The following is a 25,157-nucleotide window of genomic DNA, read 5'->3' on the forward strand; positions in this document are numbered from 1 at the left end:
TAAAACTAACTTCCACGGACATATGTAACGTTACTGTAAAATAGTCAACAACTTAGCTAGTAAAGAGACGTTACGGAATAATTTACCTGTAGTTCCGATTTCCATTCATGAGGTCTCTGTCCGGATCACTTCCCGGATCACAGTAGTCAAACGTTTGGGACTCTTCCTCCGTTCAATCCGGTGTCTCCTTCGGCAGTGCACCGCCTCTGCCGCGCCGAATGGCCGAGTGCCCTGCTCTCTGTTAGCTCCTCTCCCTGCAGAATGTCAACAGGGGCCCTTCGATACGGTCGTTTTGCCGGCCGGGGGTCTTCGGCGCCCCCGTGTCCGCACACCAACGTTCGTGCACTGTCAACGTATCCAAACGGAATCCACTGCCACGGCGAAAGCTACTGGTTGCTCAACGCAACACTATGGCAGTGAAAACCTGCTAGTTAGCCAAGTTAGCCCGCTAGATAGGAACTGTCAGGATATCATCATAGCGGGGTCACTGAGTCCAAATGAATTCCTACCGAAATATGTACATTAACAGAAACGACATAAATTCGTGTCTACTGCACAGCGAACGTCAGGGTAGCTACAGTAATTAGCTAGCTGACTAGCTCGGCTGTTGGATAACGTTAACGTTAGTTGGAATTCTGACAGACACAGACGACGTCTAACGTTACTTTTATCGCGTTAAAAACAGCCGTTGTCACGGCCCCGTTTCCCCAGCACCATATCCCACTGACATCGTCTTCTGTAATTTGTATCCCGGTGCCAAAATAAAGCTGTCAACACCGGGCAGCATTCGCCGATAAGTGTCAAGATTTTCAGTCTGGTTGACAGATCAACTCCGCGGGGCTTCGGCAAGCCAGCTAAATATGGTGAAGTTGCCTTTCTGACACCGACAGGAAGAGGTGGGCTCTGTGTCAACAGACGTCAGAAGAATCAACTCCGCCTTCATCTAAAGTTAACCCTACGTTTACAATACTATGAATACATTAGTGGATTAAAGATGCAATTTTTAATACATCCGACTCTATGAATTATTAGCTACATTTGTTTTAATACTGCAAGTCTCCTCTGCTGTCACGTTAAATGTGTAAGCTCCATTTTATTTTCTGTTGAGATTTGAGCAAACTTGAGTGTAGATTAAACTAAAATCCCATCGATATATTTATGCTAAGATCCAAGCAAACAATACAGTATTAGTTATATGTAATTTAAAAACAACAGGATTAATAAAAAACAATTTTATTTTCTTTAAAAAATAACCCACCCCAACAGAGTTTCCATACTATCACATACAGAGCCAAAATAATATGCTTCCATGTCTTTTCATTCAAATCTATTGGGAAGTGCTATGACAAGGACTGTTCTTGATCAGTGGCTTCAATATTGCTTAGTCAGACAGTGAGGCTGTGTGAAGAGGAGTGGACTCTCCAGTGTCCATATGATGCATTTCCAGGGTGACTGCCATTTCGTCTCCCCCCTTTGCAAGGTGCTTTGTGCCTTCAGTGAGTGAAGAACTGCATCTGGTTTCAGTGGTACTGGAAAAAGCCCCCAGTCTGATTTTTCTTTTCTTTTCTTTTTTCAGCAAAGAATGAGGGGTAAAACACTGGCCCCGACTGTGAAAGGCCTGGCAACTGGTGAGCCAAGATACATACCAGGTTATTATTATATATTTATATATACAAATCACCTTGGACACAAAGAAGGATCAGTAAAATGGTGTACAAAGGCATTTTGATTATGCAAGTTAATAAACATGATTTCAAAATCAAACACATCTAATCTTTTGATCCCTTTCCGCTCAAAGGGGCTCTGACCATCAGACAAGATTTGAGGCGCTTAAAGGGCAACGGAGGTGGAATTTTGAGACCGTCTCCACAGTGCCCTCTTAAGGATACACTCTGACACTAGTCACAATATTCATAATAATAATGACAAAAGGAAAAAAAGCAGTCTTTATAACCATTACACAATTGAGGCAAAACGACTGACAGGCAGTGGCGAGCACAAGGCTCCTACCTCTAAGGAAACCAAAATAAGGTGGCTCAGAATATCCAGTCATAAAAAATAATTACATGCATTTTTTTATAAATCCAGAAAGTGACTAGATGTAAATGCAGGGCATATTAAGTAATAGTGGCCCACCCTGTCCAATGTAGCAATCCCTTATCTGTGCCGCCCATGCACACAGAGCACCAATGGGATTTGGCTAACACTAGATACGGGATTGGTGCAGGGGATGCTGCAGGTGTGTGATGTTAAAAGTGAGAATAGACAGCAAGGATAGAAGGTGATAATGGAAAGGGTTATGAGTGATAGTTTGACTTGGAGGGTAATAAGGGGACAAGTGCATTTGAAGGAGTGGGTCTCTACATGCTAAGCAAGAGACGGAGAAGGAAGATATGCGTGTGCTTCTGCTATTCAGGCTATGAGTTGTAAATGCCTGCAGAGGGAAGAGCTTTGTGTATAAATGGAGATAGGTGTGTACAGGTACGCAAAGAAGTGCACGGGTGCACCGTGTGGCGTCATCTCTACTGATACATGTTGGAATGTGCAGAATGATCGGCGCAAGGTCAATTGCTGAATGTGAGTTCAGCTTTGCAGCACTTAAGTGATCACAGACTTTATATTTGCCTGCATTCAAATCTACAGAGGAGTATTGACCTTGCCTATTGCCTTAGTTACCTATTTGTCCTGAAAGCTCTGCAGGTGTGGGTGTGAAAACTTCAAACTAGTCTGTGTCAAGCCTCAGAACAGACAAATCTCACAATTTTGAAGTAAAATATATCAATAAGTAAAAAAAAAAAAAAAGTGCCTCGTAAATCCTAAAAAAAAGCAATGCATACAGAAACGAAAGATTATCTTCCTGTTTAGATGCCCCTTTTCCATTGGTTGGCATCACTTTTGGCTGGTTAATAATGCTGGTTTAGGTGCATGGGGTGCAAGTATATTTGATACACTGAAAAAAAAATGGTCCCTCTATTGTTATGCTAAGCTTGCCTCTATGGGCTAAATCTCTAAGGGACTGACCAATCAGCACAGAGAGTGCGGCAGGACTTCTCTCCTGTATCTACGATATGCTACACCTGCTCTTTCTGTCTCTGCTAATATAAAGACCAGAGGGCTAGCCTCACGTGTACTAACAAAGTCTTGTGCAGGACAGGTGGCACCTACATGCTAACACTAAGTGCTAATGTACCATACCTCGGACTCCTCAAGGCAGTTTAAAAAAATAACATTATTCAAAACATTAAAAACATGAATGTAGTTCATGACAACGATAAAATGATACATGTAAGTGTGCGTGCCCAGTACCACCCCTCTGGAGGATCCCCATACTAAGGGGCTTGGAACACTGGCATCTGGCATTCGGATGGGTAAAGAGGCAGCATCGTGATGGCAGTTAAGAAAGTTTTTTGTGATTTTTTTTTTCTTCTTTTCATCGCCTATTTTCCTCCCATCCGCATTGCATACTTACATACACAGGAGTGTGAAGGTAGCGTACAATACAAGTACATAATAATACCCACGTTTAAAAATTCTACATAAAAAGATCAATAGTCCTGGTAAAGTAAAAACAACAAAATGACAATAAAAATAATAATATTCATAACCGTTTGAGTGCATGAGGCTGTAGAGTCTGCCTGTGATTTACAGGTGAAGGGCTTTATGTTTCTTGGATTTGGGTGAATAACTGGCAAGTCTGTGGAGTGTGTGTGGTGGGTAGTCATTTGGGAATAAGGGATGGGGATGAGGTGGTGGTGGGCCGTGCGCCCACTCAGGTAGAAATGAGTTGGGAAGGGTCGATGGTGGTGATGGTTGGTGTAGCTCAGGCGAAGTACATGGTCCTCAGGGTGTCGTGGTGAATCTGAACAGCTTTAGCCAGCGCCTGGGGGTCCCGACCGTTACTCTGACCAGACACATGGCTGCCTTCTCCACTGCAGAGAGAACAAAGATCAGCGACACTTCATATGTGATTATCGGAATACAGTCACCAATAGCACTGTCTCTCAAACTTGGGGTCCAAACACAATGTGGGGTCAGTTTATATGTAGACAGTGTTGCAGGACACAGTTGTATTAAGACTGATGTACTTTATGTTTGATATATTTGTGATAAAGTAAATATGTTTTAAATATGTAACTGCTTCTAAAGACAGATTAGAGAAAAAGGCCTACGGAACATTTCAAAATACTTTACAAAATAAAAAAATTCCTGAGAATTTTGGTAAACAAAAACTGCCACACTATCAGCATTTGAGAAATCCTGTGTTACATCTTCCATAGCCACACTAACCTGTCATGTTCTTTGTCCACCAGATGGTAGCGGGCGCGGAAGGCCACAAGACGAGCATAGTAGGCCGGCGCAGGGATGGAGACTGAGCGGGTACAGCGCACATATGTGTGGCACAACTGGTAAGTTAGAATCTGCAACTCATCAGCCGTGAAGCGATTGTCGTCCCATAAGACGTAGTAATGAGACGGCCGACTGGTACCCTGGGGACAGAGAGAAGGCAATAAAAATGAGATGAAACACAATACACAAAATAAAATGGCTAAGTAAAACAACTAAATGCAATATGTAGGGTTTAAGGGTCAAAGGCATTCACTCTCATTATAATCTATTCAGGGATTTTCAAAACGTAATTACAGAGCACTAAAACATTCAGTTTCTGTTATTATTACCTGTATGCCCGCATGGCTACACAGGTAGAAGTCAAATTCAAAGGGATGAGTGATGCTGGTGTCCACCGTAGTCCCTGCAGGAATATTCCCACTCTTCCCAATCTATCAACAACAAAAAAAGATCATTATTAAACATATGAAAACAAGTGACGATAAAAAAAATGAAAACACATTTTAAAATGTGTTAGAAAATAGAAAGCACACCCTTTCAGACTTGTCAGCACAGAAGAGGCGTGTGTGGTGGCGTTTCTGCACCACAATGTAGGTGATGCCTGGCTGATAGTCTTTCTCCAACTTGATGCACGCATCTCTGATGGCCAGGAGCTCGTAGTGGAGAATCTTCACACGAGACAATTGTTTATTAGCTCGCTGATATAATCAGTTTTACAGAAACATGCAAAAATGCACTTTGCCAACATCAAGTTAAGAAACAAGACATTTTTACATATTTAGGACAATCCAGATAATCCATCAAAGAACTCACATCAGTTTCAACTACCACGTCGTCATATTACCTGGGGCAACTGTCCCTCAGGAACTCCATCTCTGTAGAAAATGATCCTGGTGGGCTTGAACCGGGTCGACTTGTAGAACTGAATTAACAGTTCACGCACCATGTAAGACAAATCTTCAATGATTTCCTGCCTGGGTCTCTGGACTCGCACTGTGGCACAGTATCGGCTGGGATGAGCATCCATACTGCCTACCACCTGGAAGAGAGGGGAGTGACAGAGTTTAACATGGCACTGTCAGCGGTGGTGATTTGATTCCCGCTGGTAACACATGTGCAAAAAGTGCATTGGGTATTATAAGGTGCTTTGCATTAAGTCATCCATCAAATGTATGATGGAGAAACAAAGAACATCTTGTAAGTGGACCAGATCCTAATCCACTCAATCCACTGTTATCAGTCATTAGTCCCTAATGTGTATGGTTGTACATTAACATCCCCTAGAGGCCGCCACTGCGAAGAGTGGGAGGCTCAACATCAACTTTTTATTTTTCTTCCCTCAAATTGTTTTACTGCACTGTCTAAAAATCATACTTTTTCACCAGTTTTTTTCTAATTTCAGAAGGAACAAGACAGGTCCCCTCTCCTCTCCAATCCTCTCGCGCATTTGTAATCATTTCTAGGCAACAACACAGCCAACCACAGCTGCGCTGAGGTCAAGGGCGAACGAGTGTTGACGTCATTTCCTTTTTGAACGTGAGTCAGTGATGAGCCATTTGTTTCCCTTAATCCCTTACTGACTCCTCTCTTACTACATTCTTTTTCTTCGTTCAGCCTCATTTAGTGTCTATGTGAGTCTAAACAAAAAGTCAGATTGACTGCAGACTGCGGTTTCTCATGAGATGGACTTTCAAAGCAGGGCATTTGCCAGTAATTTAATGATTGATTGATAGATAGATAGAAATTTGTCTTGCAATACAAGCTCCAACAATTACAACACAACAACCTAAAGACAAAAAGCTAAAAACATATAGGCATCAAAAAATAAAAAATAAAATAAAAACATAAATAGATAAATAATTAATATGAGGGGGACCCTGCCCTGCAAGAGTGGTCTTAAATAGCCATAAATATATAGATGAAAGTGGGGGGGGGAACTATCACTTCTTTGCCCTCCTGTGTTGATTCAGCAGATATATTGATAGAGGAACAAATGCATCAGAAAAGAAACAAAACCAAGCACATCTACAGTCCTTCAGGCTAAATTGCTTGTTAAATGTTATGAACTGCCTGAGGGTACACAGTACTTATTAAAGCTGTAAATTAGGGCGGTAACTAATGATGTGTTTTGGTGAAAATGCCTAAATGAGTTACAAATGCCAAAACTACCAGAGCTCAAGGTACTAAATTCATCTCATCTATCCAACAGTCAAAACACAAAATATTATTTCCCCATTTCTATTGTGCATTCATGTTACCATAACAGTCAAATTAATAATAAACACTCACATATGAGCTGAATGTAAGGACATTTGCTCTACAGTGTTTTGATTAACTTTTTGTCTGTGTTAAAGATTAAAAAGGTGGTAAAGCTCTTCTGCCTCAAACATACTATTTATGGCTTTGAGTTTATTCTTTAACCAGCATTGCTGTGCACCATGGTCAAGCAGTGCCACTGTAACCAAGCAACCACGACCATGTGTTTGCTTTTCTTTGACATCATTTGCATTATTTACATGACCTTGTTACTTTTTTGATTTGCCTATAAAAAGGAGGGGTCCTGCCAACACAGCATCTGGATTGCCAGCAGAGACGCCACTGTGGCAATTATTGACAATTATTTCGATTTTTTTTTTCCATTTGATACAACTACAGTATATACTTTTACATAATGTTTTATGGCTTTAAAAAAAAGAATTGAAAAAGAGAGACCAACGTTCAAATCCCTGTGTTGGCCACCGTCCTTTGTTCTTAAAAGAAAACTATTCACCAGATATAGTTTTGATCCACTTTACGCCATCTGGATGTCAGAGCTGACACAGGGCTGCTGTGTCCAACACAAACAGCAGCACTGGACAGAACCTGCCTGACATTCATGCTTATCAATTCTGTGAAATAAATTAATTAATTACTTTGACTTTGGAATTTATAACAAGTGGCAGCCAAGTGCCTCAGACTGCTGTTCCCCTTTTCATGGCTCTTACTATATTCAAATAACCCCCCCGACTGTATTGAAAGAAAAATACTTAATTTCTTCAACTAGAAAGTCAATATTTTCCCCCTCTCCAACAAGAAATTAGGGTGCCAAAAGCCAATTTCTCTTCCTCTAATGTGTGCCTTTGTGACAGTTTTAGAGTTATACTAAACAAGAAGTATGTTCAAAAAAATGCTTCACTACCTGACAAAGATAGCGATAAACAGCAAACCCAGCCTTTAAAATGATTCTTCAGAAACCTATGGGTATATGGATAAGATATGTGCTATTGTTCTTAAAACTTGAAAAGATTAGACACTTGAAGAGAGGTGCGGTGTCAAAATTTGATAAACATCTGGCAGTCTTTTCTTTCTTATGTTGACTCCCTTGACCTGCAGCCTGCAGAGGCTTCATAATCCAGTAACTGCCATGATGTAGCCTATAGCCTGGTGATATTGATCCTTGACCTTATCCTTTACTAGGGCTGCAACTAACGATTATTTTCATAGTCAATTAATCTGTCGATTATTTTCTCGATTAATCGATTAGTTGTTTGATCTATAAAAATGTCAAAACATGGTGAAAAATGTGGATCAGTGTTTCCCAAAGCCTGAGATGACTCAAATGTCTTGTTTTGTCCAAAACTCAAAGATATTCAGTTTACTGTCACAAAGGAGAGAAGAAACTAGAAGATATTCACATTTAACAAGCTGGAATCAGAGAAATCTTATTTTTTTTAATAAAAAAAACGATTAATCGATTATCAAAATAGTTGGCGATTAATTTAATAGTTGACAACTAATCGATTAATCAATTCATCGTTGCACCTCTATCCTTTACACGCTTGTTTTTGACCTAAGACCATAACCATTTTTTTTTTGGTTGATGTTGTTGTTTCTGTTTTGTTTTGATCTGTTTTGTTTGTTTTCTGTCCCCTGTGTAGTTATAGTTTAGCTTAACATCCTTTATTGATTAGCACAGCCTAAGCTGGGTGGGTGGGTGGGTGAGAGGGGAGAATGTGGGTGTGGTTTATAATTGTCTCTTTATTGATATGTCTTTTCTTTCTTTTTTTATTAGACTGTATTGTAAATCTAAATAGCATATATGTATACTATTACATACACATATTATAATTACAGATTCATTTCTTGCATGGATTTTGTAAATGTAAAAGTCTAAATAAACCATGGGGAAAAAGAAGAAGAAACCTATGGGTAATGACAAACCTGTTTGTTCTACAGCCTATGATCTTTAAACATAAAGAACACGGACTATAACTACACCATCTATTGTTGCAACTAACACATATTTCCATTATAAACAACCTGGACTTTGTTTAGATTAATCAAGTAATAGTCTCTTAATAACATATGAAAAATGCCCTTAACAAGTTACTAGAGCCAAAAGCACTCCAGTGTCCCCCCACACATGAGCTTAACCTGAACGCCCAGACTTGACAAGTGGCCTGACTTTGTGTGACATGCAATAGTTGCCCATTCCCTTCCTTTTCCTAAGATTGTGTTCAAGTTCACCCAGTGTTGTTTAATACAGGCGTTATTTCTGAGACTTACAGCAGTAATGGAGGGCTTCTTGCCATCTCCAGCAGGGGGGTGCGTGACGTCTGCTCCCAGGAAGATAACCGGCTGCTGAAACACTGCTGACCTGAGAGTGCAAATGGACGAGGACATGCAAATTACACTTGCTCATAAAGGCAGCGTGGGGTTGCTTTTAAAGAGTTGTATTATCAACACAGGCTGAAATACTGAGATGGGTCAATATACAATATGTCATCTAGCAGGACTTTGTGGGCTTCAAAAACTTAAATTGTAACATGTAAATTGTTGCATATGAGACCAAATAAATAATACAAAACTTGAATCGTAGGTGATAATATTGAAGGAGCCACTTCTAATTGACTGAAAGCCGACAGATCCCTAAATGTAAAACATTAAATAAATTAAAAATTAAAAGAATAAATCAAATTAAATTTTTTTTTTTATTTTTGAGATAATTTTAATTCTATGGTTTAACAGTGACATATATGGAAAGATACAGTCCAAGGTCTTATATAGACAGCATCGACCTGTGACAGTAGTCTTACAGGAATGGGTTACACAGGGTCAAACACCTGTATGTATATATATATATATATATATGACAGAAGTATTATTAAAATTCTTAGTGTTGTCCTCCTCCGCCATAAATGTAAAACCAATTCAAAAGCAGCCCAAACAAAAGCTCACCGTTGGTGAGGTACCAGGATGTTGTTGATGCCTCCCAGCTTCACATTGATCTTGAGGCAGAGGTTGGAGAGGGTCTGAGGTGACGTCTTCACCACATTCTTCACCTGGACACACTGCGTGGCCATACCCAAAAGGGTGTCTCCCACACGCTTTACCTCGGCTAAAGGGGACAGTTTAGAAATGGGACATGAAGCACACTATGATGATAAAGGACTGAGGTATCATTTTGTCCTGCATCTGTCTTGATGTCTCTTGATGATGCCAAACCGAGTGTATATCTAAATAGAAAAGAAAAAAATAGCCTACCATAGACAGGAGTCTTTCCCGGCAGAATGACAATGATGAGCTGCAGTCCGGAGTAGGTGTTCTTCAGGTGTCTGAACATGGGCTCCACGCTGTCCGCTCCCTGGGCGTATTTACAGAAACATGGCTGGCCCTGGATGGGCATCCCAGCATCCTTAGAGATCTTACGCAGCTGGTCTGTGAAGTTCCTGAAAGGAAACCAGATTAGTTGAGACAAAATTCAGCAAGCTAAGGCATGTGTATTGCTAACGCAATGTATCCCTGCTCATCAGGACATATTATTGATTATATTATAAAGAAATGAATCACAGTGTTTGAGATACCAAATGCAGGCTGAATATGGCGTTGCGGATGCACATTTCTTTCTCTTGCTAGCAGCTTAATCAAGATGGGTCTAGTGACTTACCACTATTAAATGCAAAATAGCCAAAGAGTGTTATGGGGGAGATGATTTCATTCCTCCCAAAAAAATGTATTTCCACTGTTACCACTCATTAGTACTTACTTGAGCACCTCTTCTCTGCACTGTTTCTGGGGGGCAAAGCAAGCAATCGCCCACACTTTGATCTCGATGCCGTTATAAAACTGCTTCCCCCTCATGTCCCACACTCCCTGGTTGGGGGTTGCTATGGCACGGTTCTGTTGAAAAATAGGACAAGAGGGGAGAAAGTTTAAATCAGGTCACATCTACTGCAAAATGATGTACACTACTGTGTGTGTGTGTGTGTGTGTGTGTGTGTGTGTGTGTGTGTGTGTGTGTGTGTGTGTGTGTGTGTGTGTGTGTGTGTGCTTGTTTTACTATATTCGTGGGGTCCAAAAACCGGGGAGTCCAGTATACTTGTGGGGTCTGCACAGCCTTGTTGGGCCCAAAATGCTGGACCCCACAAGTTTAAAGGGCTGTTTGAGGGTTAATACTTGGTTTTAGGATTAGGGTTAGAATTAGGTTATGGTTAGGGTGAGGGTAAGGGTTAAGGTTAGGCATTTAGTTGTGATGGTTAAGGTTAGGGTAAGGGGCTAGGGAATGCATTATGTCAATGACAGGTCCCCACAAAGATAGTGAAACAAACGTGTGTGTGTGTGTGTGTGTGTGTGTGTGTGTGTGTGTGTGTGTGTGTGTGTGTGTGTGTGTGTGTGTGTGTGTGTGTGTGTGTGTGTGTGTGTGTGCGCAACTGAAGGATTTTTGTTTGGAGTGTCCTTTCAGACTCTCCCATCAAAACTCAAAAAAATGTGTTTTTAAATAATAACTGAACCATTTATTACCCGTCCTCCATACTGTAGGATAGGGGGTGGAAGCACCCTGCCCGTCACCTCAGCCATGTCATCTTTCACCTTGATCCCAAACTCCTGGATGTACGGGTCTAGGTTGAAGTTAGCATTCTTCATCTGTGAAGAGTAAAAGGATATCCATCATATCTCACGGTCTCTGTGTCTTACACTATAAATTACTGAGTCAGACATTCATACCACCCACTAGTTGTCTCTACAACTCACCAGCCTGCTGATCTCCTCTTGTCTGTCGGGTGCAGAGCGAGCCGTGGCTTTGATCATAGTGGAGGTCTGATTATCTGTCAGTTTCTTGATGCATCGTTGACCTGCTACAATGTTACACACCTGCGACAAATAAATCCAGAGTCATTAGGGGGTAAACATTGGTTATTCACATGCACTAATCCTGCATGTATCTCAAAATAGTGTGCAAGTCAGTGCACATGGTGTTATTACATATGAACACTCTTTATTGGTTAAATCTTGAAATGATAAACTAAGATATCGAACCCTTCCTCACCTCCAGAGGCAGGTAGGTGTGCTTCTGCTCTTGCCCCACCTGTAGGCAAGGTAGGTGGGGGTATTTTAGCTGCAGGTTGTACTTCTGCTTGAAGTACTGGGCCACTGTACATTCTACTGTCTGCCCACTTTCGAGCTGGAGGGGAAACCTGGTGGAAAAGACAAAAAAGAAAACGTGAATTACTGTAGGATCTGGTACTAAGATGAAGAAGCTGCCTTGGCTGTAATGAGTTGCAAAATATTTTTGAGTGGATATAACCCAGCATGATCATGAGTGTGTGGCGCATCAGTGACCTTGTACAAATGTCACAGTGACATTGAACAAATGTCACTCTGTTATCGCAATGCATCACTGGCCAGCAGCTCCTGATTTGCTGATTCATCCAGGTTGATGTTAAAATGCTAACGTATTAAAGTTGCTTACTCAGTATGACTAATAGACTTAAACAGGTAGATGCAGCAATTGTTACTTTCTCTTTCTTTTCATTTTTTAACAAGTTCCAATCTGTCAAACAACTTAAAAAAGAAATAATTTGGGATAAATACTTTATTTATATAGTTTATATAAGAGGAACCTTTACTAATATTTCACAATAGGGGGTTTCCACTGCAGAAACTTCGCCAGAGATTGAGAACCTTTTTGAGGAAATCAGGAACTTTGCCAGTGTTGGCAGCAGTTAGAGATTAATATAGCTCCTCTAGGAGAGTTCCAGGTGCAAAGAAAGTGCCAAAAAAAAGAGTCAGATAAAGAGAGACAGAAGGAGAGGTGGTTGAGAGCACCAGTGAGTGACAAAGAGTAAACAAGAGAGACAAAAATAAATACCCATAAAACACTCAGCAGAGTGTCAACTGTGGAGACAGGCGAAACAAGCTACAGGATGATCTCTATGGCAAACTGGTTATTCACATCTAAGCAGATTATTCAAATCCATAGAGGCAATTTTGGGGATATCTTAATAATGTATACAGATAATAAATGGGTGTATTTGATAATGTAATACAATACTGTCTGCGTACTTACGTCTGGTGGCTGGCAGGTCGCCGGGTGACGTTGCATACACGATACTTCCTCTTCATTTGACCACAGTGGGTCACCTCCACCTTCAGGCCTGGTAATGCCAACAAGAAGTGGTGTTAACAAGAATAAAACACAAACAGACACAGAAAGACAGACATTATAATTATAAGTAAAGTAATCAGAAGAGCTTCTTGTGAAATTTGGGGCGTAAAAATCACACATTTTATCACTATTCAAATATTAGATCGATTTTTTGGACGATACAATATTTACTGATATCACAAAGTCTGCCACGACACGATTTCGATTCGATTCATTTCAGGGGCCTGCGAGCGATGGGAGTTGATACATAAGCCAATTTAACACAATCAGTTACATTTATACGTATTTACAAAAAGCAACTAAAATATGATGTGTCAATTTCATTACCAAGCTTTTCCAGACATTTAATTAAAAGCAAACTACTCTTTTTTTAACTAAAAGAATAATTATAAAAGTGGGAATTTCTAAATAAAGGCGCATCTAAAAGATGACGATACGTATCGATGTTTTGACTTTGTATCGATAATAATAGATCGTTGATGATTGACTCGATATATCGATCCAGATCGATGTATCGTCACACTCCTAACCACAATCAAAGCTAAAAGGGAAATGTTGCTGATAACATATGTCAGTAACTTATGTATAAAAGGTGTAAAAAGAGTTTGCCAGGTGTGAGCAAAGACTCTTTAGACAGAGGCATGAAGGTGTACATTTATTTTCCTGTTCAGGGCTTCTCATGGAGTTTTCTGGGAGGCCCTTTCACACTAGTAGCCCACCTTTAATCTCCTTGGTGAAGCGGACCCTTTGCGAGTCAGTGAGAGTCTTGGGCTGCTCGTCGATATTGCGAATGTCCAAAACCTCACACATGAACTCAATTACAGGCTGGGCTTTGTAGAAGGCCGTGGCGGACACTAGAGGGAGACAGTGCAACAATAAGTCCATACAGGTCAGAGAAGAGCAACTTAACACAGGGTCCATGGATGCCCACAAGTTTTATTAGCCTTTACATCGCCATTTAAAGCATTTCTCAGAGCAAACATTTATGTTACAAGCAGCCAATAGAAGCTTGTATTTATGATAGGGCTGGGCGATATGGAGAAAATCAAATATCACGATATTTTTGACCAAATACCTCGATATCGATACCACAACGATATTGTAGTGTTGACTATTGGTGCTTTCACAAAGTATTTACACAATGAGATTTTAGATAAATAATCATCAGTAATGTGGATATAATGTCTGAGTGGGTAAAGGCAAATAATAGAACAGTTTCAACAGTCTGGAACATTCAGAAAATGACATCACTTTACTGTAAGGCAGCATTTAAAACCAGGAAAAGACAACACTTATGCCATATTACAATATTACGATATCCAAAATCTAAGACGATATCTGGTCTCATATCACGATATCGATATAATATCGATATATTGCCCAGCACTAATTTATGATATCATATCGTAATTATAAATCATATAATTAGTGGTTTCAAATCCTCTTTGGTGGAGTAAATGTTCTCCATTTCTGACCCCCCGTTTCTGCCCAGTCATGCAATGTCAGTAAAAAACAATGAGATCACTGACTGACTACACACACTCAGTCACTTCAGTGACTCACCATCAATGTTAAGCATCATCTTCCACATGGCGGGGCGCACAGACTGGTGGAAGCCAAACCAGACTTCCCTCCCCCCACCCAGTGGGTGGTAGTATCCCTCAGGTGGGGAGAAAAATGAACGGCCCACTGGAGTGTACCTAATTGGAAAAGATGGAAATGATGAATGTGCGAAAAAGACTGGACTTGATACAAAGCATGACCTCAGCATGACTTCATATCCAGTGAAGTTGTCGTCTCATGTCAGAGGTTTTCAGAATAAGTCAACTCTTGAAACCGTTAGAACAAAACAAAAAACAAAAAACTGCAAAGAAAAACACCACAACGGGAGTTATGAGGAACAGTGCTATATTTGTCTAAAACAGAGAAATAGAATTATGAAACAGCATTAGCACTGAAATGACAACTTTTTTTGTCCTTTTTGACCTATTTTTAGGTCAAGTACTAAAAGCCAGTTATCGTTATTCCCCTGCTCAGCATTGTTCAGTGGACACTTTCACACAGGTCTCCGCTAACAGCTATTGTTTAGTCACTCTGACCCCTGGAGCTATGACTGTCTGATGTATGTGAAGGGAACAACCCAGTTAACCTTGCTAAGCTGCACGGTTATAACTTGGCAACATGACTTTCCAATCTGCTTTTAAACTGTACGTGCAAAGAACTCTTAGAAATAACTGATTATCTAACTAAAGTAGAACTTGACAGGAGTAGGGGTGTGGCAGTATGTGTAGGTATGTGTGTTTGTGTCTGTACTGGTGTAACTTAGAGAGAAAGGGTTCCTGTGGTGTACCTCATAGAGGCCAGGTGGCGCATGGCCACGTCAAGGGCTTGAACCGAGTCGAGGGGGACCTGCAGCCGACCGCTGACCAGAGTCTCCTGCAGCAGGCGCCATGACACTTTGGCCAGCCAACGGATGGACACCTTGAAGATTCGGTCTTTGCCCTCACCTGGAATGGTTACCTCAAAATCCACCTGGAGAAATAGAGGACAGAAAGGACAGACGCAGAGGGTAGAGGTAAAGAACAAGGCTGCAGGAGAATGAGAATAACCACAAATTGAATGAAGATGGACTGTTAGCAAGTAAAGCAAATTATCTGGCTGTGCAGTATACTGGAAACCCTGTGGTGTATATTTACAGGGACAGATACAAGAATGCTATTGATCTTCTAATCTAACGCTCTGCAAGAAAGCGATTATGAGCTAGCGATATTCCTTCAAGATCACAAATAACAGAAAGCAGAATTCTTTGTACTCAACACATTAAAATTAGACGTCTCCAACCAGACAGTAACATTGTTCCATAAAACAGTAGGTGTTTGTGGTTGTTGTGAATACTGGGAGAGACATATGTGCTCTGTAGGAGATAAATAACACTTTCTATTTTTTTTCACATAACTCTTCTTCCCCTGGAGAAATAGTGTAACTCATGTTCGGACAGGTCTTAAGATTGACTTTATTGATCCCTGAGGAGAAATTAGTTAGTTGGTTAGTTGTAACAGTGTAAAACACAACCACTGCAAACATCTACCTTCTCACTCCCAATAGGAAGTGCTAGCACCGTGTAGATGTTCTTCTTTCCATCATACACTGGCTTCCTGTCACCAAAGAGCTGGGGCTTGAAGTGTTGCACCATGTATTCCACCACCTCCCTGTAGGAAGCGACACACACAAACACAGTATGGGATTAACATGCAACAGAAATGCAAAAAGACCCTGCTCTGCCAATTAAACCCATCGCCTCATCAGGATGCTCTATTGTGATGAGGGGGGAGAAGTTCTCAAGATGATAGGATATTGATTAAGCAGGATGCAGCTGTTGGGTGCAATATTTCATGGTCACAGGGGGAGAGGCAAGGACAAAAAGAGCGAGGGAGTGGGCAGGGGGGCCACCTTTCAATGCTCGGTGCCTTGGCCTTCATAAGTGTGGGGGATGAGAAGTTGTTCTGAAAAGAAAAGGTCAAAGGGCTTGACCCTTTGCATGCCTTCTTAGAACCTTTGTCTCGAGCCCTAAACCCAAAAGAGAACCTCACTGAACGTTAGAGAAGGTGGTAAACACATGCAACTTTCAAGAATTCTTCTTCAAGAATTTCAGGTTTTCGGAGCGAAAAACTATTCAATTACAAATTACTGATTTGTTCAATTGTTTGTTGTTCACATCCTTGTTAACTGGGAAGACAACAAAGCTCAAGCCCCCCCCCCCCCCCCACCAATGTGCACACTATTATATTTCTGCTAAAATCTAAAAAGTTGTTCAAATCAAAAAAAGAATGCTATACTGTATGAGGCCACTAGTATTAATTAAGTCAGGGCTGTTTTAATAGACAGAATAAAAAAATAATGTCAAGTTCTTCCTTTCAGGCAAAAGTCTAAGTAAAGTTGTCAACAATAAAGGCTACCCCATGTTTGTATAACATGGCACTAGACTGAAAGACTCTATTCTAACCATTTTACACTGGATATTATTAAATGATTATTATTATTATTATTATTATTATTATTATTATTATTATTATTATTATTATTATTGAGTGCCAAGGCTATTAGTCAGCCACACTGGACAGTAAACTTGAGAGTTAGCCTATATACATTATATTCCTGCTTCTACTGTCCCTGATACCTGACAAGTTTCCACACAAAGAAGGACAACAATTGTATCTTGTTGACAGCCACCTCATAAAGTGACACAACAATTTTAGTCGAAAGCAGAGGAAAGTATTGTAAAAGGGCAAAAAGCATTCATGCCTTCATAGAAGGGTAAAATCTACTGGATCAAACATGGCATGACGATAGATAGGAAATCTGTTTGTTTTGTTACGCGTTTCTGGATTTTAAAATATTTTATATATATATATATATATATATATATATATATCTCAATATATCAGATTTTTAAATCACCAAATATTTGTATCAATATCAGCCTTAAAAATCCTTTATCGGTCGGGCTCTACATGATGAAACATCTTATTGTGTGGCATGTTGCCATTTCACCTCAAAGGCAGACAAGTCTTTTTTTTTAAAGGAACTGGCTCTCTGGAGAGCCATGACAAAAGTATGCAAGGCAGACAGACAGCATATTCCCCCCCTGAATTTTGGAATAATGTTTATGTACTGTTTGTTGCTTGGATTAAAGTAATAAATGTGACAAATCATAACCACGGCAGCTCTTTTGTGTTTTTAATTTGTTACAGCTGGAAAATAAAAATGGATGGGGCCAGTAAAAACTGGATTAATTAGTTTCATGAAAAATACTAAAGCTTGCAAGTATGTAGCAAGTTACATAGTAATCTGCACTAGCCTAAATAGTTAAATGGAAGCTAAAGGAAGGCTTCACAATGAACAAAATACCTTTTAATAAACCTGCTCCATTATAATTTTTTGTAAGATGCCTTTTTTGCTCCTGCATCTTATTACAACGTTGATTGGAAAGCCACTCACAGTATGTTTATTCTACTTAATAATATCTTTAGAACCCTTCAGTGACTTTATCTAGATTTTGACACAGCCATCCAACACAAGGGCTTCTTCAAGCACACTGCAGCATAAACACCAGCCAAGGTGAAAGGGTCAGTTAAGTTAAATTCACTTTTGACTCCACCATCTGTCCAGTCCGGTGACTCGGGCAAAGCGACTGCAGGAGGAGAAGGCCTCCTACTATTTAATATAATCTAAAACCCATCGGTACTTAAGTATTTCATTTTTGCCACTGATTTTTGCTCTTCAAGGACTTACGAGGACTCACACTAGGTATGATTTTCACAGAGGCTTTGCCTTCAGTATAAAGCAAAGGATAAAATGTAAATGTAAAGTTTGAAAAATGCATTTCATTGCCTAAAATATCAAAAGCAGGTCACAAGGTTCAGCCTTTTTGCCCCAAATTTGAGTAACTCATGACTAAATATTTACTTATACCACCTTTCAATCAAATATTTGTTTTCCTACATAACAGTCAGAGCTGCATGGTGCAAACATAACACACTTTAAAAATAGTAAGAACAACACATGTAAGGCATACTTGAGAGTTGAAGAGCTCTGCTTTAGCTACCACAGCTATATGTTTATTTCCCCCACACAAAAACATGGTAATCAACCTGTAAAAAATAAATAAATAGTTGTTACAAAGAATTACATTTAAATCCCAGTTGCATTGTTCATGTTGAAAGTAGCTGTTGTTGCTGCCTCCTAAAAAGTGATTACAAGTGACTGTTTTTTTTTCTTTCATTATCCAATTTCAAACAGTTCAACACTGGAGACATTTCAGCTGCTTGTTGACTTCTAAAAATCCATGCCTTGCTGCCACAAGTTTATAATTGCTTATGACACATGACAACTGCCAAGTACTGATCTTACAGATTCATGTGGTACATCAGAAACCAAGGTGTAACCACAGTCTTCACATGTCCTTTTACCTGTTGACTCTCCGTGGGCACTTATCTGGCTTAATGTCCACCTCATAGTGAAAGACGTCCATCTTTGGGATCTCGACCTCAAAGTAGTTGGCCAGCAGCTTGATGGGCTTGCCCACGGTACCCATGCCTGGCCGGCGGGGGGCATGGAACACCTGCTGCAGAGGTGGGGGGAAGGCCCCCATGGGCACTGGACAGACAAGGGATAGGGAGCCATCGACAAGGGCAGGTGACAGAAAGGAGGAGGTTCAGAGCAAAGAGGGTAGGAATGAGGAAGGTGGATGTGCACAAAGCAACAGTGAGAGCAGAAAAAGAGCCAGGCAGAGCAGAGGAAGGACATAGGCAAAGCAGGCACACATGGGATGAGGAACGATCAAGTGAGGAGGTGGCAAAGGAAGTGGTTGTGAGCAGCAGAGGGCAGGGCAGAGAGGGCAAGAAATGTGGCATAAGCCGGGAAGGAAGCATGGGCAGGGGCCAAGAGGACATGATGGGGGACACCAGAGTGAGTGGCAGGAACAGGAAGACAGGAAGAGGGAAGATAGGAAAAGAGAGCAATGATTAGAATGGAACAGTTAAGCAGCAACATGTGCATTTGGGGCCAGGGAGAGGGAAAGGTATGTTATATAAGTGGAAAGATGGGAAAGGGGTGAGGGAGGAGGATATTGACAAAGCATAAGGAAGAGGAGGAGAAACAACCAGATAAAGTCAAATGAGGATGGACAAGGGAGAGAACGGGGAGGATGGTAGAAATAGAAATGATGGCGAGGAAAGAAAAGGAATACGTTAGAAAAAAACTTCATTTATGTAGCAATGTGTGATTTTTGAAGATGATTTATCACATGAGCTTCAGTTTGGTTCATGTTCCACTATTACTTGACATTTTATATTGACCAATTGATTCATCAATTCAATACTTATTTACTGAGAAAATAATTTAGAGATTATATTGATAATGAAAATAATCATCAGTTGCCCTAAACAGATTTTGCACACTCGAAATAAGTCTCATTTCTGAAAATGTATATTGTATAATCTAGGTCTAGTCTAGGCAGTATTTCTCTGGTAGAAGTAGTAACAAGTAGCCCACGCAGCATACACTGATTAGTGACTATCGGTGTCCATACTAGTATCATGTCTTAAAAACAAGTCTGAGCTGGTCAGGAGGTCTAACACAGAGGGGGTCCTAGACTGGGTGCTATAGATGTGAGACTAGCTGTGACTCCTGCCTGAGAGGGGCCCAGTGCTTTAACCTCTGGGTCCCCAGAGAACAGCCCTCCTTCACCACAACAAAGACCCCAGCTGCCCTGCTCCTCCATCTCACACACACAAACACACGGGTATACGACAGAGGAGCGCCCCTTGCTTCGGCGAACACACACCCTCATACACACACACATAGGGGGCCCCCTCTACATTCCCAGCCTCACCATGGAGACACCACGGCAACACAGCATTGTCATGGATATCAGGGGACCTGTGTGTGTGTGTGTGTGTGTGTGTGTGTGTGTGTGTGTGTGTGTGTGTGTGTGTGTGTGTGTGTGTGTGTGTGTGTGTGTGTGTGTGTGTGTAGGGCTGTTGGAAGAGATGGGAGGAGGCAGGGTGCTGCTGTGGTCATGCTGAAGAGACCTTGGCCTTTTTGGTCTTGCACTGAGCATGTTCCTACATCGGGCCAAGGCGCCTGTTTATCCCAAACTGGAAAAGCCCTGCTTTAAATAGCTGCTATGGAAATCCTTGGGTCAAACATACCACTCAATCATATGTTCACTAAGCCTTCAGAAAATGCCAAACTGACAGGAAGAGTAGCATTAGCCATAAAACACAGAAAGATGCTCTGTGCTTAGTGTGTGCTGTGTGCGTCTATGTGTAGAATCACACTTCACTACATCACTATAAACACAGACATGTGTTGACCACACATACTCTATGTGCAAAAATGCACGCATGTGTGTGAATACGTGAGTGTCTAAAGTGAGTTGTGATTGTTGCACACTCACACAATGACACACACACACTTCGCCCTCGTGCCAGTGAAGGCAGATGGTGAGAAGCGGAGCCAGCGCTTTCACATATCCCAAGACAATAGCAGTCTTTTCCGAGCGGCCAGACTTAAAGCAGAGCTTTGGAGCTGCATCATAACATGAAGACACTCACAGCTTACTGTCTTTACAGTGACGTAACAAGCAATAAGCCTATGTCACATGGGATATTACTACTTTAAAGTCATATCTAAGGGAACATGTACGTTTTTTATTAACTATATTTTGGTTCATTATTAGCCACTTGGCAAGTTTGCCCATTTCATGATCCTTTGGTGGGATCTGCAGTACAACCAACTTTAAGCCCTTTTTTAGGCATCCTACTAGACAGCAGTAATAGTAGTTCTCAAGTGTAGCTAATGATAAAGGATGAGTGCTGCCAAGCATAAATGCAAGTACACTTTGAAATTGAAAGAATCTATCACAATGAAATTAGGCTTTAAAATTTCAAAATAGAGAACAGTAGTGGATTTGTACTAGGAGACCCCTTCCCTCATCAGAAGATCACAACAGGATAGGTACATGAATGAGAAGGAACAGACAAATATGCATTGTTTTGGCTCTCTGAATAATTGGCTGTTGACCATGAGCTAAACATGGCAATCAGCATCCTGACGGGCCCCAAGGACCCCCCCCCCACAACCTAAAAAATAAAAACAAGCCTATTCAACTGATTTCAAGGTTCAGTGTCTGGATTGACAATGTAATTTCAATCTCAGGCCTATTTGTACAAATAAAGACAGCCTGGAGATATCCAAAGAGGGTTCAGAGATAGTTAACAGGGTCTATGAGGTCACAACACCACCTCTTTAAAAAAAAAAAAACACTTTAGACCTTGGCATAACGTCAAACTCTACCTAGTTTGTGTTTTAATTAGCTGCCTCCGCACCTCAGTGTCATCCAAGAAAACTGCTAAATAAAGATTATCACTGGCACTGATCAGCACTAGCTGTAAATCTGAAGCACGCAGAGCGAAACCCCACATACAAATGCAATGCACATGCTTCTCAGTCTTTCCAAGTCTAAAAACTCAACTCTAACAGCAGATACACAGATATAACAATTGAGGATTCGTTTTGGTTCAACATAAATAAATAATCTGTCTCTGCAGATGTTAGGCCTGTGTCCCTAATGTGCGCATGTAATGTAAGCCTAGGTGTTAAACACTTTAGACAACCTGAACAGTGATAACCTGTCAGTGAAAAGAGAGGCTGGTCTGATGTGTGGGGTGTGCAGCCAGCTGCTGCTGCTGCTGCAAGGCGGGCTTCACCTCGTCCCTCCTCATCCAGATTCCCACGACCCCCCTGCCCTCGCGCATGGCTTAGGATATTGTCAGTACTCCCACAGACTTGTCTATAGCTATAAATCTGGATAAATAATTACGTTCTCTACAAAGTGGTGGGCATGCAGACTGCAAGAGAGCCCCCTCCATCTCCTACTCTCTCTTCTGTACACGTTGCGATGCAACAGACTGGGTTGTCACCAAGCCTCCTTCTACATCCCCGTGACGCTAAGGCTAGGCTACAGTGTCCCTTTTTTCCAACTGCAGAATAACTCAGGTATCCGAATTGAAAACCAGTCAAGTAAAAAATAAACCTACCAGCGCCAGACGGTCCCGGCTCCATCCCATTCACTTAGCCGCGCGGGTACAAGCTAGCTTGTCCGGGGTGCTGTGGCCAAACCGCCGGCCCCTTCAGGCTGGAAGCGTCTCAGACTTCCAGCCCCCTCCTCTCGGCGTGTAGTCTTCTCCTTGCTCGGTGTACCCCCGCCCCCTGCCCCTGCCAGAACCCCCCAGACCCGCAGAGGAGTTGAGGCTAACGGCGATAGCTGGTGCTTGTCTGCCCGTTGACCCTGGAAGTAGGAACGTTAGAGCTGGAGGGCGATACTATCTTATTTCTGACCACTGTTCCTCTGCGGTGCGGTCCCTCCCGGCGCCGTTATTTAGCCGATTGTCCGCGGCGCTGTGATTGCTTGTCGGTCTGTTGTGCCCCTACTCACCGTTTAAGCAGGATTCTCCAGCGGAACAAAAAAAGGGCCAGCCCCTCACCCCCCCAACAATCTGAAACTTCTTCTTTGCCATTAGAAAGTGCAAAGGAACTGTTGATGAACTTGCTGTCACACCCCAGAGGTTGAAGGCGGAACTACACTGCAGATATGCAAATATTGGCAAGTGTCACTTAAGACCATAGACTGTATCAAATAAGACTCAGTGTCTTTTAAAAATAAATAAATAAGACATTGTGAAATTAGTAATCATAACTACACAAAAAATAACCACAAAAACATAAAATTGTGAAATAATTCAGGACATTTTAAAACCTTACTGTACTGCAGCTCAGTAATTTGTGTTAGAATTGTCCTCTCTCAAAGTTTGAATCTATAGGCGTAAAGCTTATTTGAATAACCTAACTTAGCTACTTGAATTTTGTACATTGTGGCGTTCTATGTCCTTGTATCTCTTTTAGCAGTTGTATGGCATGCTTGACATGTTATGTATCTTATGTTTATTATTTTTGGCACAACATATAATTTTCCATTTTTTCGTTTCTATTTCCTTCTTTTTTATTGTTTCATAATTATTTTATTGTTCGTTTTCCATTGGAGAAATCTACTTTGCGTTGTTTTACGCTTTTTTTTTATTTCAGCAGCGTAATCATCGTTTTGTTACATGTGCAGATATACTATATAGACAAAACTAAACATTTGTTTTTAGACCTAAGACATCCATCGCTCTGCTATTGATATTTATCCAGTTATATATACTTGGTCTCATCTTTTCTTCATCTATATGGTGTAAGTGTTGGGTCACATTACCCTGAAACGTAACCCCTCTTTGCAATTTAGTACGTTTACATGCACACTAATATTCCACTATTATTCCGAATAGGCCTATGACAACATTCCGAATTTGATTCAGGTCATGTAAACAGCATATTCCGTTTTGATATTCCGAATAAGGCCTTTTTCCTAATTTAGCATTTTCCGATTAAGACATGTGGGATATGCATATGCCGGTATTATTCCGGTTTCAGAGGCATTCTTTGTATACAGCGCATTCGGAATATGCCTTTTAATCAGGGTTTTTACTGCAGTTTGCAACAGTTTACAGCCTGTTTACGGCTTACAGTCAGCCTTGTGTGTTACTATGGTTGTTGTACACAAACCAACAGCAGCAGTGACAGCAAAAACTGTCCTGTCCTGTTAGTAGTGTCCTGCACTGTCCTGTGACTCCCATGACTGTCCCAGGACAGTCAGATACTGTCCTGTGACTCAGAGACACTGTCCTGTGACTCCCATGACTGTCCCGGGACAGTCAGACACTGTCCTGTACACTGTCCTGTGACTCAGAGACACTGTCCTGTGACTCCATGACTGTCCCGGGACAGTCAGACACTGTCCTGTACACTGTCCTGTAACTCCAAGACACTGTCCTGTGACTCCATGACTGTCCCGGGGCAGTCAGACACTGTCCTGTACACTGTCCTGTGACTCCGAGACGCTGTCCTGTGACTCCATGACTGTCCCGGGGCAGTCAGACACTGTCCTGTACACTGTCCTGTGACTCCGAGACACTGTCCTGTGACGTCACAGGACAGTGTACAGGACAGTGTCTGACTGTCCTGGGACAGTCATGGGAGTCACAGGACAGTGTACAGGACACTACTAACAGGACAGGACAGTTTTTGCTGCCACTGCTTCTCCAAACCAACAAGCCAACAGTTCAGTGAGTCCGGCTACGTTAGAGATGCATGCTCAAAAGATAATAAACACAGCTTTTAAACATTATGAAAGACTTTTTGGATATGCGCAAACATCGCAACGCTGAACTTTTCAAGAGGTGGTCGAAGGAATGAAAGAGGGATGCTGTGTTCGCATGGTCGAACAAGTTCACCACCACTGGTAAATTTTGAAAAATAACTGTTTTGCACGGCTGCATGTAAACGGGAATATTAGTGGACTATTCACTTTCATTAGCCATGTAAACAGCTTAGTTGGAATAGGCTTGTCTTTTTCGGAATAAGGGCAAAAACCGGAATATTATGTGCACGTTAACATGATACCAATGTACCTCCCATCTGAGCCTGTTGTTCACATTGGGAAAATAACCTTGTAAAATAAATGAAATAAACTAATTGTAAAAAGAAGCAGAAATGAAATGGCATTATATAATAATTAACTGAGTTTTTAAAATGTAATCAGCTGATTTTTTTCTTGATTTAATCGATTGTTTGGTCTAAAATGTCTGAATAAAAGGGAAAAATGTCCATCACACTTTCCTCAAGCCCAAGTTGATGTTTTAAAATGTCTTCTTTTTTTTTGTCCAAACGCCAAATATTATTGATTTACTATTATCTAAGAAGCTGGAACTGAGGAATATTTTGT

General features: G+C 41.2%; 2 protein-coding genes and 1 long non-coding RNA gene across 5 annotated transcripts in view; 1 reads left to right on the forward strand and 2 right to left on the reverse strand.

The window, feature by feature from the left end:
• LOC116060690 (protein argonaute-3) overlaps positions 1 to 908 on the reverse strand; it is a 43,316-nt gene extending 42,408 nt beyond the window's left edge. For 2 of the 3 annotated variants that reach the window (XM_036006792.1, XM_031314418.2), the window contains exon 1: positions 87 to 907. In XM_036006792.1, coding sequence (XP_035862685.1) covers positions 87 to 105 — 19 coding nt within the window. In that variant the 5' untranslated portion in view covers positions 106 to 907. Of the gene's footprint in view, positions 1 to 86 lie in introns of all 3 variants that reach the window. The other variant, XM_031314425.2, reaches the window with a different exon arrangement.
• Positions 1 to 6,642, forward strand: part of LOC116060715 — a 28,846-nt gene extending 22,204 nt beyond the window's left edge. The window contains exon 4 of the long non-coding RNA XR_004107562.2: positions 6,081 to 6,642. This is a non-coding gene — a long non-coding RNA (uncharacterized LOC116060715). The remainder of the gene's footprint in view (positions 1 to 6,080) is intronic.
• On the reverse strand, positions 1,218 to 22,866 carry ago1 (argonaute RISC component 1). Its single transcript, XM_031314434.2, has 19 exons — positions 22,375 to 22,866; positions 18,742 to 18,928; positions 15,861 to 15,981; positions 15,123 to 15,304; positions 14,336 to 14,472; positions 13,492 to 13,626; positions 12,674 to 12,761; positions 11,654 to 11,801; positions 11,359 to 11,478; positions 11,128 to 11,250; positions 10,373 to 10,506; positions 9,871 to 10,055; positions 9,565 to 9,724; positions 8,893 to 8,983; positions 5,192 to 5,386; positions 4,881 to 5,015; positions 4,677 to 4,778; positions 4,288 to 4,487; positions 1,218 to 3,929 (listed from the first exon to the last, which is right to left on the reverse strand). Exons 1-19 carry the CDS (start codon positions 22,397 to 22,399, stop codon positions 3,821 to 3,823), a joined length of 2,577 nt encoding a protein of 858 aa, XP_031170294.1. The 5' UTR covers positions 22,400 to 22,866; the 3' UTR covers positions 1,218 to 3,820.
• Positions 22,867 to 25,157: the final 2,291 nt, after the last annotated feature.

This window comes from Sander lucioperca, chromosome 10 (genome assembly GCF_008315115.2).
Source record: "Sander lucioperca isolate FBNREF2018 chromosome 10, SLUC_FBN_1.2, whole genome shotgun sequence".
Lineage (NCBI taxonomy): Eukaryota > Metazoa > Chordata > Actinopteri > Perciformes > Percidae > Sander > Sander lucioperca.